This window comes from Vanessa atalanta, chromosome 19 (assembly GCF_905147765.1).
Source record: "Vanessa atalanta chromosome 19, ilVanAtal1.2, whole genome shotgun sequence".
NCBI lineage: Eukaryota > Metazoa > Arthropoda > Insecta > Lepidoptera > Nymphalidae > Vanessa > Vanessa atalanta.
This window is the reverse complement of record NC_061889.1, coordinates 1,781,078-1,799,495: the sequence shown is the minus strand read 5'-3', so window position 1 is coordinate 1,799,495 and position 18,418 is coordinate 1,781,078. Positions and strand designations below refer to the sequence as shown.

Here is an 18,418-nt window from a genome sequence, read left to right as displayed (position 1 = left end):
ATAACAATTAATATTGTCCAATGGAATTGCCAAAGTTTGACAAATAAATTAACATCTTTTGAACACCTGTTATCAATAGAAAAAGTTCATATTGCTGCATTAACTGAAACATGGTTAAACGAAGATTCTAATGTGAGGATTAGCGGTTATAATATTTTCCGTAAGGATAGGAGCGATGGTTATGGTGGTGTGGCTATATTGACTAAAAATTCTATTACAGCTCAAGTACAAGATACAAGAAGCAACAACAGTGACATTGAAGTCTTACATATTAAGGTATTTAACTGCGAACTAATAGAAAATATAGTTTCAATATATTGCCCTTCCTCTGTTAGAACATGCCAACAAGATTGGGATTTTCTTTTCTCACTATTTACTAGAAAAACGCTTTTACTTGGAGATTTGAATGGGCATCACACTACCTGGTCAAATAGAAATGACGCTAGAGGCAACCAAATATTTGCATCCTTGTTAAGTCTTAACTTTATTACCCTAAATGACAACAGCCCAACTCGTATCCAATTAGTAAATGGAAGACTTCGTCAGTCCTCCCCGGATATCTCGATAGTCACTTCTGATGTTGCAGTAAAGTATGATTGGGCCACTTTAAATGAAACGTTAGGAAGTGATCACATAATTATTAAAATATCAACCAGTTCTGTATTGCAGCCGTCTTTTATAAAAAAGAGAAATTTTAAAAAGGCTGACTGGAATTCATATAGCAAGATTCTTGAAGATAGATTCGCAAATTTTGTATTGCCCGACAGTTTTCAAGATGCTTATGACTGTTTTGTTAAGGAAATTAACAAAGCAGCAGATAAATATATACCCTTTATAAAAATTTGTCAGAACCCCGGTGTGGTATTCGTTCCGAAATATTATTGGAATATCAACCTATCAAAAGCAGTAGCTGAACGTCGATTAGCCTTAGGAAACTTTAGACGTAATCCCACACCAAATAATTTGACTGTCCTCCAAGAAAAAGTAAGTGAAGCTCAAAGAATCAGTCGGCATGCTAAAAGTGAAGGATGGCATAAATTTTGTTCATCAATAGACCATGTTACTACTACACATGAGATGTGGTGGAAGATGAAATGGGTGAAAGGGTACAAAAGTCCGAAAGGATATGTAAATAAGAAACAAGCGTATGAACTTTTATGTAGTATCAGTCCTGATTATGTTATGCCTGAACAACCTTTATTTACAACTTGTAATGTAAAACTGGAATCACCTATTTTATTGCATGAAATTGAAAAATGTACAAAATCTTCTGACACAGCCCCAGGATGTGATAACATATCGTTTTTCATGATTAAAAATTTGCCTCTTAATGGTAAACGTATTTTAAACTTTCTTTATAATCAAATTTTGACGTATAGTTATATTCCAAATCAATGGCGTTATATTCGTATACACCCGATTGCGAAACCTGGTCGCGATTCTTCATGTTTATCTTCACTTAGACCAATTGCATTAATCTCATGCTTATGCAAAATATTTCACATGATTATTAATAAGCGTTTAGAGTGGTATCTAGAAAAAAACGATATGTTTTCACCGTTCATGGTTGGTTTTAGAAAGTATCGATCTTGCATTGACAGTTTAAGCTACTTGGTTTCAAAGATTCAAATAGGTTTTACCAAAGGTCAAGTTACATTAGGGTGTTTTATTGATATAAATAATGCGTATAATAATGTCAATATTAACAGTTTATTATTACTTTTAGATAAAATAGGAATAGGGTCTCGGCTATGTACATATTTGTGGAATTTTTTAAAAGAAAGAAGATTAATTACACTTACTGATAATCTCACGAATAGCAGATTTACTGGATGTGGTTTAGCTCAAGGAGATCCACTTTCTCCACTTTTATTTAATGTCGCTACTATTAATATTTGTAAGAGTTTTAACAATGAAATATGTATATCTCAGTACGCAGATGATTTTGTCATTTTTGTTACATGTAAAGACGTTAGCAAAGCTGTGTCAGATTTACAACTGGCACTAAATGTTATCACTAAATTACTACTAGATATAGGTTTAGAAGTATCACCACTCAAGAGTAAAGTATGTATGTTCACTAGAAAGCCTAAATCGGTAAGAAATTATACTGATCTCAAAATTGATGGTATTAATTTAGAATTAGTAGATAATGTTCAATACTTGGGACTGTGGCTGGATCGTGGCTTAAGATGGGGTAAACATGTTAATAACGCTAGCAACAAAGTTATGAAATTTCTGAACATCTTCAAAGTATTATCAGGACCCGGTTGGGGTATACACCCCAAACACCTTAGACGCCTGTACATATCTATTATTCGAAGCAGACTAGATTACGCAAGTTTCCTCTACGATAATAGCTGTAAGTCACATTTATATAAGCTTGACAAAATTCAAAACCAGTCTATGCGTGTTATAGGTGGATTTGTAAAGTCAACTCCTATACATGTAATGGAATCTGAACTCTGCTTACAACCTTTATTTATTCGAAGACAATTCTTGGCTGCAAAATATATGCTTAAAGTCAAATATCTTCAGTGCAACAAAATAAATAAAGTATTAAAAGATCTAGTTATTCTTCTCAACAATAACTACTGGAGACATAAGAAAAAACCACTACTTGCAGTTACTTATGAAAAATTTAAAGATATCTCACCTAGCAGTATTAATCAATTAGAAATGTTTTCTTTTGATAATTGGATTACGAATATAGATTTTTCAAATAATATTAAATTTATAAATGAAATTTCTAAACCAAAACGTAACTATAACTCTTCAGAAATAAATTCGATATGCTCCCAAACCTTGAATAAATATAAAACTTATTACCGAATTTTTACAGATGGATCTAAAGAAAAAGATGGATCAGGGGCTGCTTTTTATGACGATAATTTAGGATATGGTTTTAAATTCAAAATTAAAAATGAGTTATCTATTATGTTTGTGGAACTTTTCGCTATAGCTGAAGCATTATCGTACATAGAGACTATAGATCATGATAAAATTGTAATCTTTACAGACTCGAAAACATCTTTTCAACACTTGGCTCGGTGTACCTCGACTTTTCGAGGCATCCCGATAGCCTATATTATACTGAAACTACTATTGCACTTTACATCTAAGGTAGTTATATTACAGTGGATACCGTCACATGTAGGTATAGGCGGTAATGAAAAAGCGGATAGTTTGGCAAGAGAAGCGTGTAATGATGGCATTGAAGTAGATTTACATCCTTCTTGTTCAGATTACACATACATTATTAAAAAATCTTGCTGTGACTTGTGGAAGGAATACTTTGATGAAAGATCCAAAGAGAAAGGTATTTGGTATAAAACGATCCAGCCTCAGCCCCCTAAATCATCTTGGATTGATAACAGTCGGTTTGATAGATCAGACTTAACTATCATGATGCGTCTTCGTTCCGGACATATTCCGTTGAATAAGTTCGCATACTTAATGAGAAAAGTTAATTTCCCGAATTGTATATCTTGCAACGTGGTAGAAGATGCCTTCCATATTATAATGGAATGTGCCCGGAACGAGGACTATAGACAAAATATGTCATTTGTATCACAATTAAAATCTTGTGTGGGATACCTTAATAGCATTTTAGCTGATCCCAGTACAGAGAAAGCTTCTCAATTAATAAAATTAGTTAAGATCGGCCTTAATAATAGAAAGGATAGCGTAATATTATAAGTAGTACTAACTAATTTAACTTTAATTACTCTATTGTTCATTTTACAGAGTGGCATATTCGTTTTAACGAAAAAACTCTTTAAATAAAGAAAAAAAAAAAAAAAAAAAAAAAGACGTCTTAGCCTAACAATGAAACATTTACCAGGTGTAACTGTTACTTTAAAGACAAGATAAATTTCTAAAAAATAATATGTGCGTCTCGGACGCCCGCCATACGGCTGTGTGTTAGAGTGAGAGAGAAGGAGCCTGCCTACTGTTGCCGTATGCGTAAAAGAAAGATAAGCTAGACAGACTGGCGACGTAACGCGCTACGTAACGAAACGGTTTACCCTCCCATAAGAAGATATGACTTCAATAAGTACTGTTATAAACAATTTCAATTATTGTGATGATTAAGTCGACATATACTCGAAATATACTCGCATCGAGTTAATTACCGTATAACGGCAAAGATGTTTGATAGTTACAATAAACATTTTACTGTACGCATTAAACGATAATTAATTAATTTCACAAAGACAAGCGATATCCAATGCTTATTTATAATTAAGAATAATTATTTTATGTTATATTTATAAGCCAAGCGGTACGACACATTATCGAGAATTTGATTGGCTAAAATTAAAAAAACCAACCATTTATTGTCACTCGTTGGTTAGAAGGAGCTGCTGACGCCGTCGTTGGTAATTAAGGTATGATTATACGCTGTGCACGTAACAAATGAACACTTTTTCATGGCAAATTGGTAAAAACCTGAATGTAAATCGCCATTGCCCTTGGTATGGATATTGGTACTGTAGTAAATATTAATCATTCCTCATATGGTTATTGTTCCTGTATACTAACTGAAAGCCTTACCACAAATTTAAGCATACAATTACTTAACTTTACTTGAGTCACGATTCCCATGTAATATCATTCATCATTTTGACTTCAATAAAGGTTTAGTTAATTTTACTAAAATTGACTAAATACGTCATATTTTACGATATTAAGTATAATTAATACTAATAAAAACTACGAAACGAATTGCATTATAAAATGTTTAAAGTCATAAAAATACTTTTGTTACTAAATTATCTATAAAATGTTTTAAGTATTTCTACGATTTATATAGAATTCATAGTTTGAACGGTAAAACTTCAGATAAAATCTTTAAGTCGCCAGTTCGATTTATTGTGAAATCAAACATCAATGTAACGGGACTTCTGATATATAAATAAAACATTGTTGTATAAGGAAATGATAATATTATTTAAGTAATCGTTACTATAATAATATACTTTAAAGTAAAATATAACAAAATAAACTAAAAGCTTAAAACAATTTATTAATATTAATGGTCGCCCATTGGTCGAAATTTTAAAGTAATTCATTGCTAATAAAATATTCAATGCGTTGATTCGAAAGATATTTAAGAAAAATGAGGCTCAACTAGACAATACTTTGACACTACTACACAAAAAAAATTCATATGTCATTGATTTTCATCTTCGATATGACGTTTGTTGTCATTGGCTGTATGAACGTGAACTATGGATGTTTTACATTAAATATAATGTACAATGTATGTAAACGTATATGTGTTAAACGTATCGTAGTGTGTATCATAGTCTTTTTTTATTATTTTAATTTATATTTATATTTGTATATAAGCGTTTTTTATAAAAAAAAAAAATTATTTCTTTCTGCATTGCTTCTCCGCCTAAACTTTAATATTGCCAATTTTCATGGATATTTGGTAAAACGGGATACAAAGTTATTGCTTCACGTATTAATACATAGAAAACATATAAAATAAAATAAAAAAAAAATACGGTATTATAATGACTAATTTTAGTAAGTGAAAAAAATACAGACGTTAAGTATGTTTTAAAAAGAATTTATATTATTAAAATAGCATTTTGTATTATTAAAAACTGATATAAATGATGTAATTAACTTTAAATTTCACATATTAACTTCTATTTATTGGCAACATTGTAAAAATCTTTCTCAGTTATACGACTATGATCTGAAAGCAATACTCATATATCGATATAAAATATTTACATCACTATCTTGAGTTTTCATTCGATACATTTATGTTTACTGAACTGCATTTTTTTTAAATTTAGAATTGAATATAAACATACACCATTAGGTTTAAAAAAAAAACACTTTCGTACAGCGCAGTGTAAAAAGCGTGAAATTTTATAATATAATTATAATATGGGTAATATCAAAATAATATGCGAAGTATTTAATAACTTACGGTGAAATAAAAAATACATACCTCTATTGAATTTATCAAACATTTGAATCTTAAAATTAATATTCCTCCACCAATCACGTCTGTATGCAAACATAATTTGGCAGCAAAGCGGAAAAAAGTATTGCAAAATTAAATAAAACTCATTTCGCGACTCCTTTCATAAAACCTCTTTTCTTACCGTGACACTGTAAATAACCTGACGGATCGAAATTACATTTCACAAGTTGATTTGAACTTTATTGCAGCACAATACGGATGAAATTACATTGCAGCGATTAGGTTTTTTAAAGTAGCAGGATCGGTATCGAGTGAAAATTATCCGCCCCAATCTCTTTGAACCGATTTGTCGTGAGTCCTTTTGTTCACTTCAAAGGTATTTTTTTGTGTTCGCTTTATTATTACGCTTGCTCGCTTCGTTGGATTTGCGATGCGATTGTTGTTTGTGTTCGAATTTCAATAAATTGGAATAGTATTTTAAAAATTCAATTTATTTAATTATTTATTTTTTACTTTTTAAAATATTCTTGTTATAATTTCGCTCCAAGGCTGCGTTGAATAATTCCAATGTTTGCAACATTCATAATAATGGGCCCGTCCATATTCTTATATATGTATATGTATATATTTACGTAGATAGTCTATGTATTTCTATTTGCTAGTGTGGTTTCAATGACACGAATCGAATACAACTATTGGTTTAAAAAAAAATCAAATCCTTTGACCAAAACCGGAAACCAGAAATGTTTGTTAAAAATTATATATTAAATAGTTTTGCAAATACAATTATCTTTCAGATCCATTTATTTTATCTTATTATATAATAACTTAAACGATATACAATCTTATGTAATTGAACTAGAACTCAAAATTCTATACCATTAAGGTTGTCACTTAGATTTGCATTTTATCTCCATTAAGATTAGGTTTAAAATTGGTTACAAAAAAAATCGAAGGGCAAGTCAGAGGAACTGTTTCTGAGATTCTAATTTAGCTTTTTTATTTACTTCTTAAAATGTATGCAAATTGGGATTGATGCTAGATGATACGTCCGTCTCGCTCTTTTGCATTAACGATGCATATAATCGTCCCGTTCCCCCAATCGCAAAGAGCAATTTATCGGTAGCACATTCAATTTGCCTGAACAAAATTAGGTATAATAAAATTATACAGATCACCGCAGAACGTTAAGAATAATATTTTAAGAGGATTTTTTTTTCTAATTTCGAGAAGGGCGCTTTGCTTTGTACCTGCGGTTTGTAATCTCTCTGAATTGATTAGACAATTCGCCTTTTGTTGACATCTGTCGTTAATGTATTCATCGAAGTAGGTAACGAGATTATTAGTATTAGGTGTAGTTTATCAATTTGAGTTAGTTATTTGCCCCTTAACTATACAGTAAAACTTTATTAGTAAAACTAGCTGTGCCCGCGACTTCGTGCGCGTTTGAATTTAACAAAAAAGTTCTTGTTGTAGCCTAAGTTACTCCTTATTACATCAGCTTTATGCCAGTGAAAGTCTCGTCAGAGATTAGCCGGAACAAACAGACAGACAGACAAAAATTGTAAAAAATATTAGTTGTTTGAGTAAAAAGCGATTATTTTAATATTACAAACAGACACTCCAATTTTATTATATGTATTGATAAATAATTATAAATATTCCGATCGAACGACACAAAACCTTATTGTTTTAATATAAGGTTTAAATTTCGATAATTTTGTTATTATTTTTTTTACAGCTTTATTTACACATATGCTACACCTAATATATATCAAATTCACACATATGCGTGTCTTGTCTGTGTATAAATGTGGATGGAACTTTAATGTTCTACATTTTATCTGATTGTCATAAATAATATACTAAACGTCAATTTCGTTTCAACATGATTTTCAAATTTCGAACGATTGTTTTGATAACGGAGATTGTAAAGATAACAACGTAACAAGCATAACTATTCTGTGAGAACTATCTCGAAATACATCCCAGAACACGTACGTCGAATTCCAATAATTAGCGACTTTGTGGGTAACAATTATCACATTTAAAGGTTACGCATCGAACTAGCGTTTATGTACTTGGTCAGTGCTTTGTGCAACATTTGGGTAGGTACCACCCACTCATTATATATACCACCATATAATAATACTTTATATTTTTGAGTTCTGGTTTGAAGATTAAGTGCGCCAGTGTATAGGTGGTGTAAATAAAGGCTAATCTTTCTTGAGCGCCAATTTCTACATATATCAATTATCAAGACTTGTCAATCCGCCTGTGTATAACATAGAAAAACCATCACGATCGTACCAGAAGTATGTTCGTACAGAATAGTACGGTGCTATGAATGTGGGTTAAAGATCTCAGTGTTACAAAGCGACTTTAATTTAAAATATCATAAATTCAATAATTTTAGAACCGAATATCGATAAAGCGGCAAATCGATTTTCAAAATTCGAATGATTATTTTCGCAACAGGAATCGTAAAGACAACATTATAAATTAGTCGTTAATGAACCCACAGAATACAGTTTTACGAGATACGTTGTAATAGTGTGTAGATCGTTTTATTAAAGCCTTCGGTGGGTTATAGTGTTTATATTAAAGGTGAACTGTTAACCGATTTGGTAAACTGTAAATATTTTCATGGACTAGTTTTTGTTGGTTTATACGAGTAGGGATTTTAAGTATCGATGAAATACTGTTACGGTAATAGTATTAAACATAATATTGGTAGGTATTGTATTTCTCTTCATTTTAAACCACATTAAGAAAAAAAAAAACAATTATTAATAAGGCTAGGGAATGTGTACGAGCCGAGATGGCCCAGTGGTTAGGTTAGGTTAGGTTAGTAACGCGTCTATCTTAACCAATGATTGCGGGTTCAAATTTGTTTTTATAATTCATCTCTTGTTCGGCGGTGAAGGAAACCTGCATGTATCTAATTTCAACGAAATTCTGCCACATATGTATTCCACCAACCCGCATTTCAGCAGCGTGGTGTACTATGCTCCAAACCATCTCCTCGAAGGGAGAGGAGGCCTTAGCCCAGTAGTAGGAAATTTACAGGCTGTTAATGATATCTTCAAAGACGGACGGTCACTTTTAGACAACCTTTAAATTTTGGACTCGACGTAGTAGGAATGGCTTGGAAGTTACTTAAATTAATACTGGCGTTCGGCGTCGCAAGTCTTCGATATGTGTGTGTTACCAGCGGTGACTCACGAATCAGAGACGTGGTCGCTTACGTATTAATATTAGTCTGAAGTTTTGAAATTCGCTGTAAACTCTCGTGCACGAAAGGACAAATTACCGAACCTGTTCAGGTCGTGTTTGATTTCCCGTCTCATAAAGTCAAAATATTGTTGGAATTAAAGTTTTATGTTTAGGAAAATAAACTAATATCTATGTTTTGCGTGTGACATTGTAAAAGCAGTGTTATTCGGTAAGAACTCACTTCGTATCTCACTCACGAAATGTAAGTTTGAAAAACGATTTAGTTTGATATGCTATTTTCATGTGTGTATCTTTTAAAATGTTATAACTATTACATTTTTTAATTTTTTTTTATGATTACCGTAGGCGGACGAGCAAGTGGGCCACCTGATGGTAAGTGGTCACCACCGCCCATAGACAATGGCGTTGTAAGAAATATTAACCAATCCTTACATCACCAATGTTCCACCATCGCGCCACCAATCTTGGCAACTAAGATGTTACGTCCCTTGTGCCTGTAGTACACTGGCTCATCCACCCTCAAACCAGAACACAACAATACTGAGTACTGCTATTTGGCGGTAGAATATCTGATGAGTGGGTAGTACCTACCCAGACGGGCATGCACAAAGCCCTACCACCAATGTCGTATATCGAAATGATATTATTCGATCGTACCTTTTGAAATGATTACGTCACGATTATTAAGTGGGCTTATAAATATTTCAAATTCGACCACGGCTGTGAATTTCATATAAAACCAGCCAATTACATAGAACATAATATATTGCACAAGTCTGTGCAACACCAGTGCACTCTCTATTACCTCATAATCCGATGGGACGTGTTTACCGAGGCACGGAAATGTACACACTTCCAACTTTAAGAGTCCGGGCTGTTACTGAGAATTTTTCGATAGAAAAGAGAGTCGTACTCGTATGTGTCAGTAGAATATCGAATCTCGCAAATTTATAACACGTGTTATTTCCCCCATAATAAAAATACAATTCAAATTATCTTTACAATAAAATGGAAGAGGATATCACTCACTTGAATTACTTTGTCTTTACACGATACGATTTTATGTCGTTTACGTGTCGTTACGTCGCTTAAAGGATTTTTGTATTCCGTATTTTGTTTGTATTTATTTTATTTATATTGTATATGTTATATATTAAATATAAATGTTTACACTGCATACAATTATGATTCATACATTACATAATCTAACATTTACTATAAAACATAATGGTATTATAATTATTTATGTATTTAATGATTTACGATTTATTAATGAAATTATAATTAAAATAATAAATGGTTCAAATTACAATAATGTTATACATGAAAGTATTATATATAATAATATAAAATAAAAAGTTTTATTTTTATATGTAAATGATTTAATTAAAATTACTTTGATATAATGATTAATAAATTTCTTTGCAATTTTTCTTAATATAATCGAAACTTGTGAAATTATAGAACTGACCGCTCCTGTTATTTGTTACATTTAATGTATTTTTTTAATGGTGACAGTTCTGAATCGTTCCTATGTCGTCGATTGTAAAAAGTCGTGCTGAAACTCACGTAGTATACTTTATGAGGGCATTGTTTTATTAATATCTATAAAAAGTGCTTCCAAGTAAAGCATTTTAGTTAGAATTTCTCTTATAGCTTTCAGTGTTCACAAACTTTATGGACTCGCTAAGTTTATTGTTCTTATAGCGAGTTGCGTTGCAATTATATTATTTGCATTCGTTTATTTTGTTTTACTTTATAGCTTGAATTAGCATTCGCTTCTGAACTGTTTTAAGATAAGCGAAGATTTTCTACCATCTGGCTCAGTTGTTAAAGTATATGTTTAAATGTTAGAGATTTATCGTACTCGCAAATCCATGCCAAGCTAATCCATCTATTGTTGATTTTATTTTACATAATAAACTTTAATTAAAAAATGCATAGAACTGAAAAACAATACCTGTGATGTATCGGGCAATCTTTTACTATTATCCACCTCTACCAGACAACCCAATCTGTGAGAGATTAATTTCAATACGTAATCTGGATGGGTGGACCAGCCATAAATATATACACGTTAATACTTGAACGTAAAATTGATCAATTGAAAAATTGTTCAAAATAATTCAGGAATATCCATTATATAAAATAAACTACACTAACATAATTATCTAGAAGAGGTAAATATATTTTAACATACAAAACGTAGGCAGTAATATCCGGAACCAATGATGCAATTATTTTACTTATTTTAATTTGTAAACCTATATTATTCCCATATACAGTGTTGATTATATTTTATATCATACTAGCTGAACCTGCGGCTTTACTCGCGCGAAATTTATAAAACACAAAGTTTCGTAAAATCCGTTCTTAGCATATGTCTACACCCTATGAGGAACCTACTTGCTAAATTTTAAGTTTGTAGGTGTTATATATTTCGTCAGTTGGTGGTATTTCGCTTTTTTATATATTTTACTTTCTTTGAAGCCGGAACGGATAACTATTTACGCAATATGTTCAACAATTCTTGTCACGCCAATTATTATCTAAATTAAAAGCGAGTGAACCATAAATCGATCTAATTATATAACAATAACCGAAAAGCATTGTATCGTTTAAAGTTCTGTGCGTATCGGCTTAGTAGGCATTTCAAGTAAACGTTTCCTAATTGATTGGGGTAGAGTTATATCACATACATTCGTAATTATAGTGATTATAAGTTAAGTCTTTGTGGTTAATATATCTGCAGTGTCTATGGGGAAGGGACTACTTAACATCGGATAGCCTATAATAACGTATGCCTGGTCACCACTGCCTATTGACATTGGTACTTTTTTATAAATATTGGATAGCATCACATACATTACTCTGATCCTGATGTAAGTAGCTAAAGCACTTGTGTTATGGAAAATCAGAAGTAACGACGGTACCACAAACACTCAGACCCAAGACAACATAGAAAACTAATGAACTTTTTCTACATCGACTCAGCCGGGAATCGAACCCGAGACCTCGGAGTGGCGTACCCATGAGAACCAGTGTGTACACTACTCGAACACGGAGGTCGTCGAATTGGTACTTTAAGAAGTATTAATTAGCAAGCATGGGTTATGGAGTACATAACCCATGCCCCACTAACCTTGATAACGTATTTGGGAGAGGTTATGTACCCAGAATATAAAAAATTATTAAAGAAATGTATAAAATGTGTAATTTTTGTATTGTATTATAGAAGATTTTCTCCCTGTTACAGACTGATGCTGCCACACCAAGGTTGACCGAAAAGGAGACTTCATCATCGGAGAGTTCAATATTTTCAATTCTACCTGACAAGTTGTCAGGTTCAATTTGCACGGCTGTCTTATTCATGCTTGGCTGGAAGCTCTTCAGTAACAAGCGATGAAAAATTAAAAAAAAAACGCTTGGTTTGTTAAAACAAGAACTCGTGCCAGAGTATTTTGATACATTTTGTTATGAGATATATTCTAAAATACGCCATTTTTTAAATTTTATTTTTCTATTTTAAAAATGAAAATCTTTTATCTGATCGAAAACGGAATTCAATTTCTTTTCAAAATGAAAATGATTTTACACAATTAGTTTTAATTGTAGTTTTTGATATGTAATAGCAATATATTTAGTGTATTTAAGATTATGCTGTACACATTATTGTAAAGTTACGCGTGTATATAAATTTACCTTCACAGTTTTGTAGACTGATTATGGAAATTATAAAATCGTTGAATTAAATGTTGATGAATTTCACATTTATTATTTTATAAAAATATGAAAACGAAATGTTTTATTTGATTTTCGAAAATGAAAATGTAACATTACAGTTTTAATTTAATTACGTGCCGTAATTATGTAACATGCCTTTGATACTTATAATATAATTGTAATCGATAAAAAGTTATATAAACTGTGTACATAAATAAAATAAATGAACTGAAATAATCTGCGCACAAAATTATATTAATCAATTTTTAGATCTTTAGATGTACGTCATTAAATCGAAAAAAGAAGTCAATTGACAGTCCGCTCTGAATGTACATATATTATTGAAAAATACCATTTTAGTATCTTGTTAAATTAAAGTAGTTGTTTGTAGCTTAAATCGTTTACACGAAATATTATACAGAGGTTAAAACGTAAACAAAAAAAATGAATACGGACCAGAAGTTAGAGCGAAAATAGACTTTCAATCTATCTGTAAAGAGTCTATTTCACAATAAATTGTTCCAAAGAGAGCAGCCTAAAATTGTCATCGTTTGATCTCATTATATTTGTAATAAAATGTTTATTTTTATAATATTTTAGCTTATATGATAAACCGATTTTGATGAAGGCTTAATAGTAAATTATTTTTGTCAATATTGGTCTAATTAAATAACAAATATAAGTTTGCTTTAAGATAACATACATTGACGTTTTATACGAAAATATATATTAAATTAAACATGTATATTATGTATTTTATAATCGAAATATAATAACGACAAAATTATAAATTTAATTGTATTTGTATGATACGATTCTAATTTTCGTATTAAATAAAAATCATTTTAGATTTTTATTTAAATGTTTTCATTTATATTTTCTAAAATGAAATTAATGAATAAAAAATTTTTGATTTTCGAAAATAGATTTATATTTTATGGGCAGGTATATAAATGAAAATGCCTTTGTATTGTAAGTTATTTTGATATAATTGTATAAAAATAGTTAAAGCTAGCGACTTGATTTTTATGAGTTTGAAAATAATTTCAACTCGATATTAAATCATGTTTTTATTAGTAAGATATACTCAGTAATACATAACACACATAATATAATATATAGTTATATATGTTAATTTTTGTTTTGAAATGTCCTTAGTCGTGGTTGAAATAAACTTATTTTACCAAGCCAATAAAACATTTAATTCCAATATAAAAAATGTAAATTTAAATAAACAAATAGAAGATAAAAAAAGGTTTTCGTTTTGATATTAGTTAAATTTATTTTACATAAAAAGACACAACAAGATTTTCACGAGATAAATAACATAAATGTTTTTAATGGAATAAAATAAAATAGTAAATATATGCGATTTAAATTCAATAAATAAAATAACATGTAATAATTTCAATAACAAAATAAATATTTATTAATAAACGAAACGGATATAAAAGCAATTTCTTTTAATGAAATGGGATCAAATACATTTGGGAACAAACATTAATTTGATATTAAATTAGATTTTATTTAATTTTTATTTTAAGGTAAAACAAAATAGACAGAAGGATGTGTTCAAATGTGATATGTATTTATTTAAGGAGACAATTAAATAGATGAAAAAAAAAGAAGTTTTCCTAATGATCTCTTAAAACCTCTCGTGTGCTTGGTTTGTTAATTGAACACTAGACAATATAACCTTTTCTAAATTATCTTTCTTTAAAATCTTAAGCCAAAGTATCTTTTATCTATCTTATTGTTTATATTTACTAGTGTTCAGTGTAATGGATTTAAAATAAGCACAAAAGGAGTTTTGTATATAAATTTATAAATTGGTATGCTTACGCTTTTTTATAAGGATTGTAGAAAAAGTCTAAATTTTCCATAATAATGCTTCATGTAACGGGTTATTGGGAGAACATGCAAATTCTAATTAAATTGTAATAATCTATATTTTAATTAAAATTATTTGTAATGAAAGCTGAATGCCAAACATCGGCTCTATATAAATCTTTATTTATGTTAATAAGTATCGTTACGTACGAGTTTTGGACGATTTACGTCACATAACTCGCGAAAACAAATAGCACATGTGCTTATCACATTTTATTATTTATTAAAAATACGATTACATTTCATAAAAATAAATATTTACATAAAATGAAAACATTTACGTATATTAAAAAAAATAAATGAACATTTATTTAATTAATTTGCATATTCTCCAAATTATTCAATTGAAAAAAAAAATCTATGCTTCGCTGAACTATTTACCGTAAATGTAATTCCTAATAATTGAAAACTAAGCAATATTGTTGTAATTACTCATAGTTTGTAAGAATAATCTCATTACCAAGTATCTCTGTTAATTTAAATACACCCGCTTCGTGTAATGCCGTCTACGGTACTAAAACGATATATATGACAACGAAACATAATATTTTATAGCTTATATATTCCATTTCTTTATTACTTAAGAAAATTATGATGATTTAAAATAAGAGATCTAACTGTTTTACATAAATTCCAATACAAGAATAAATAAAACTATTTTGAAACAAGATTCAAAGTAATACGTCCAAATAAAAATGTATATTTTCACATCTGGATATAATTAAAAATTACAATAAAATAACTTTGGTAATAATATATAATTTAAAAGAAATGGATTATATAAATAAAAGTAATAAAAATAACCGATTGATAAAAAAAGTGAAGTTACCTCATCGTTAATTGAAAATGACGATCATTTTAAATTATAACACTTTTTTTACATATTAATGATTTCAATTTATTTGGTTTATTGAATAAATTTACGACTACTTAATATTCAACTAAATTGCATAAATAATACGCTCAAAAATTGCTATTATTCTATTTTCAAATATAGTTGATGATTTAGTTGATTTCTTGTTTCGTAAATGAATTTGTAGTATTTTATAAAATGTTGTGTATCGCTTAGAATAGTTACAGAACGGCTTGTAAATTTAGTTTGATTTAGTTTATAGTGAAAATGTATAAATTAGTTCATATTTTTGATTATTATTTTGTACCAATCGATTATTATATTTTGTGTATTCGATTAGATTAATATTATTTCGAGTTCTACTGCCAATTTGATTATTATGTCTGTTTTATATTCTTTATTTAAAAATAATTATAATTTTATAAATAAAAGTGCGTTTTATTATATTTTTCCATGTATTATTTATAAATCATAAGGTTATTTAGAACCTAATTTGCAATTATAATTGAATCATAATAAATAATTTTTAACCTAAATTTATAGCGTACTACGAAACTTATATAATTAATTAACAATTCACAAAAATCTATGCGATTCCAGATAAATTCTCGATACAACAATAATTTTATTAATAAAAAATAGATGATTGACGGGTCGTTCGAAGGCTTCGAAATTTTGTTGTTAGCAGTTGCTTGAAAATTTCTGGCACAACCAACAATCAACAAACCGTAGCTGAAGGTGTCACGCAAATAGTATAAAACCCCATATTACATAAATTTCATAAACGTGGTGGTGGGGCTTCGTCCAAGCCCTTCCGGTTAGGTATCACTCACTTCTCAAAAATTGTACCCCCAAACAGTAGGTAATACTTTTTGTATTGTTCCACTTTGAAGGGTAAGTGAGTTAATCTAATATCTGACCTCTCGTGGTTGGTAGCCCATTGATGATATAAGGAATGATTAATGTTTTACAGCGCAATGTCAATGAGTAGTGTGATCACTTATCAGCAACCAAAGACAAAAAAAGCGTTCCTTTTCGTACGAGAAGGACGAGAGAAAGTCTCAGTCAAGTGAAACTCTTTCTTTATTTAAATTAACTTTATATAGGTATATACTTAAATAAATATTCTTTATTCACGACGCCATTTTTAAAATGTATTAAACTCATACAAAGTTTGAAACTCTCGTGAGTAACTATTGAAGTTAAATCTTCTATGTAATGGAAGACATTACGGCCAGAAAAGTTTTACTAACGCGGTAAGTAATTTCATCCTATTTCAGTGTAACTTTACTTTGATAGTTTTATGATTGTTGAGAACTTAGTGTAGAAGAATACGAACAATGAAGTTAGATTATTTTGATTGCGCTGATGAAATCTTATATATGATTTTTAATTTCTTGTTGAAAGTCAAGGTCAAAGATAGCCTGAAACTGTGAAATAAAGTTGATTGTTTGTGTCAAATATGATATTGTGTACTATTTAGAATATAATATAGAAATATTTATATGCGATCCTTTGATTCTCATATTCATTCTCATACCTCACATTCATCGATTCAGGTATTTATAAAGAATAACTCAAAGCAAATATTAACATTAAACTATTAAGGATAAAAAAAGCACTAATTCAATTTGTCATAATAATTTCCTCATCAGCAAACAATAGCATCGAATATGATTGACATTTGACAATCCAATACAAGCGTAAAAATTGGACAGCCGACAACCAAAATGGTATAACCACACTTTTTTGCATACAATATTGCAAGTTATTAGGTACAAAAAATTTACATTCGAAATTCAAATTGTATGGGAACGAATGATTTGCATATAGACAGGGTGTTCATCGATCATGTGTGATTTCAATACCGTTGCATTCTCTACGGCGATTAATAAAGGGACGGGGTTAAAGAATTCCTTTCAAATCGGGATAGTGACGACATTCGGGATTGATTTAAAATGTGAGAAGTATACTTGGGTAAACATTCGTACATCATAGTTGATCAATTAAAAAAAAACCAAATTTAATTTAAAAATGGAATACTGTTCTATTTTTTATTTTGTTACACAAAGTTTATCTACACTTAATGGGCAGTCTGCGGTTATGTTTACATTGTGAGTTAAGGACTGTGTCTGAAGATTTTCTGACAGAACTAATTATTTACCACTAGCTGGCTTATATGCATGTGGTGATGGATTACGCTTCAAAATTAACTATCTATCTTTGTCTGATAGATAGACTGATAGGACGCTTAACTTCTAATATTTTATTTAAACACAAATTTAAACAAAAAAAGTTACAAAGTTAAGTTAATAAGACTATAAGTAATCAGTGTTATTTAACTTTACATGAAATTCTGAGGACTTCACTTTTGAGGACGATACAATCTAGAATACTAAACTTTTAACTTTCACATTACCTCGTACAGTGAAATGAAGATTTATTTTAAGTCTTGATAAATCCTAGGTCCAAGCTGAGAAGCGAATGAATATATAATGGGTTTTCTAGTGATGTGAATTCTCAGTTTGGAAGTTGGTAAACAGCCTCGGAAAGCATGAAAAGCCGCTGTTCACGCACCTGAACTACTTCCATCACCTGAGAGTCCTTAAATGTTAAATGCTCTACTGATTTTTGCATTTCGAAATCGTAATATTTGAAAAATTTGCTTTATTCTCATCCAATACATTTTATTAAATTATTCAAAAAAATATTATTTATATGTGGTACGGTTAGCAGAAACAGATTTGATATTATGCCAAAATTAA

The 18,418-nt window shown here is 29.9% G+C and overlaps 1 protein-coding gene across 1 annotated transcript in view; it reads left to right on the top strand.

Moving 5' to 3' along the window:
* Positions 1-13,684, top strand: part of LOC125071485 — a 122,324-nt gene extending 108,640 nt beyond the window's left edge. The window contains exon 3 of the mRNA XM_047681749.1: positions 12,444-13,684. Within this exon, the coding sequence (XP_047537705.1) occupies positions 12,444-12,593 (150 nt within the window). The 3' untranslated portion in view covers positions 12,594-13,684. The remainder of the gene's footprint in view (positions 1-12,443) is intronic.
* The last annotated feature ends 4,734 nt before the right edge of the window (positions 13,685-18,418 follow it).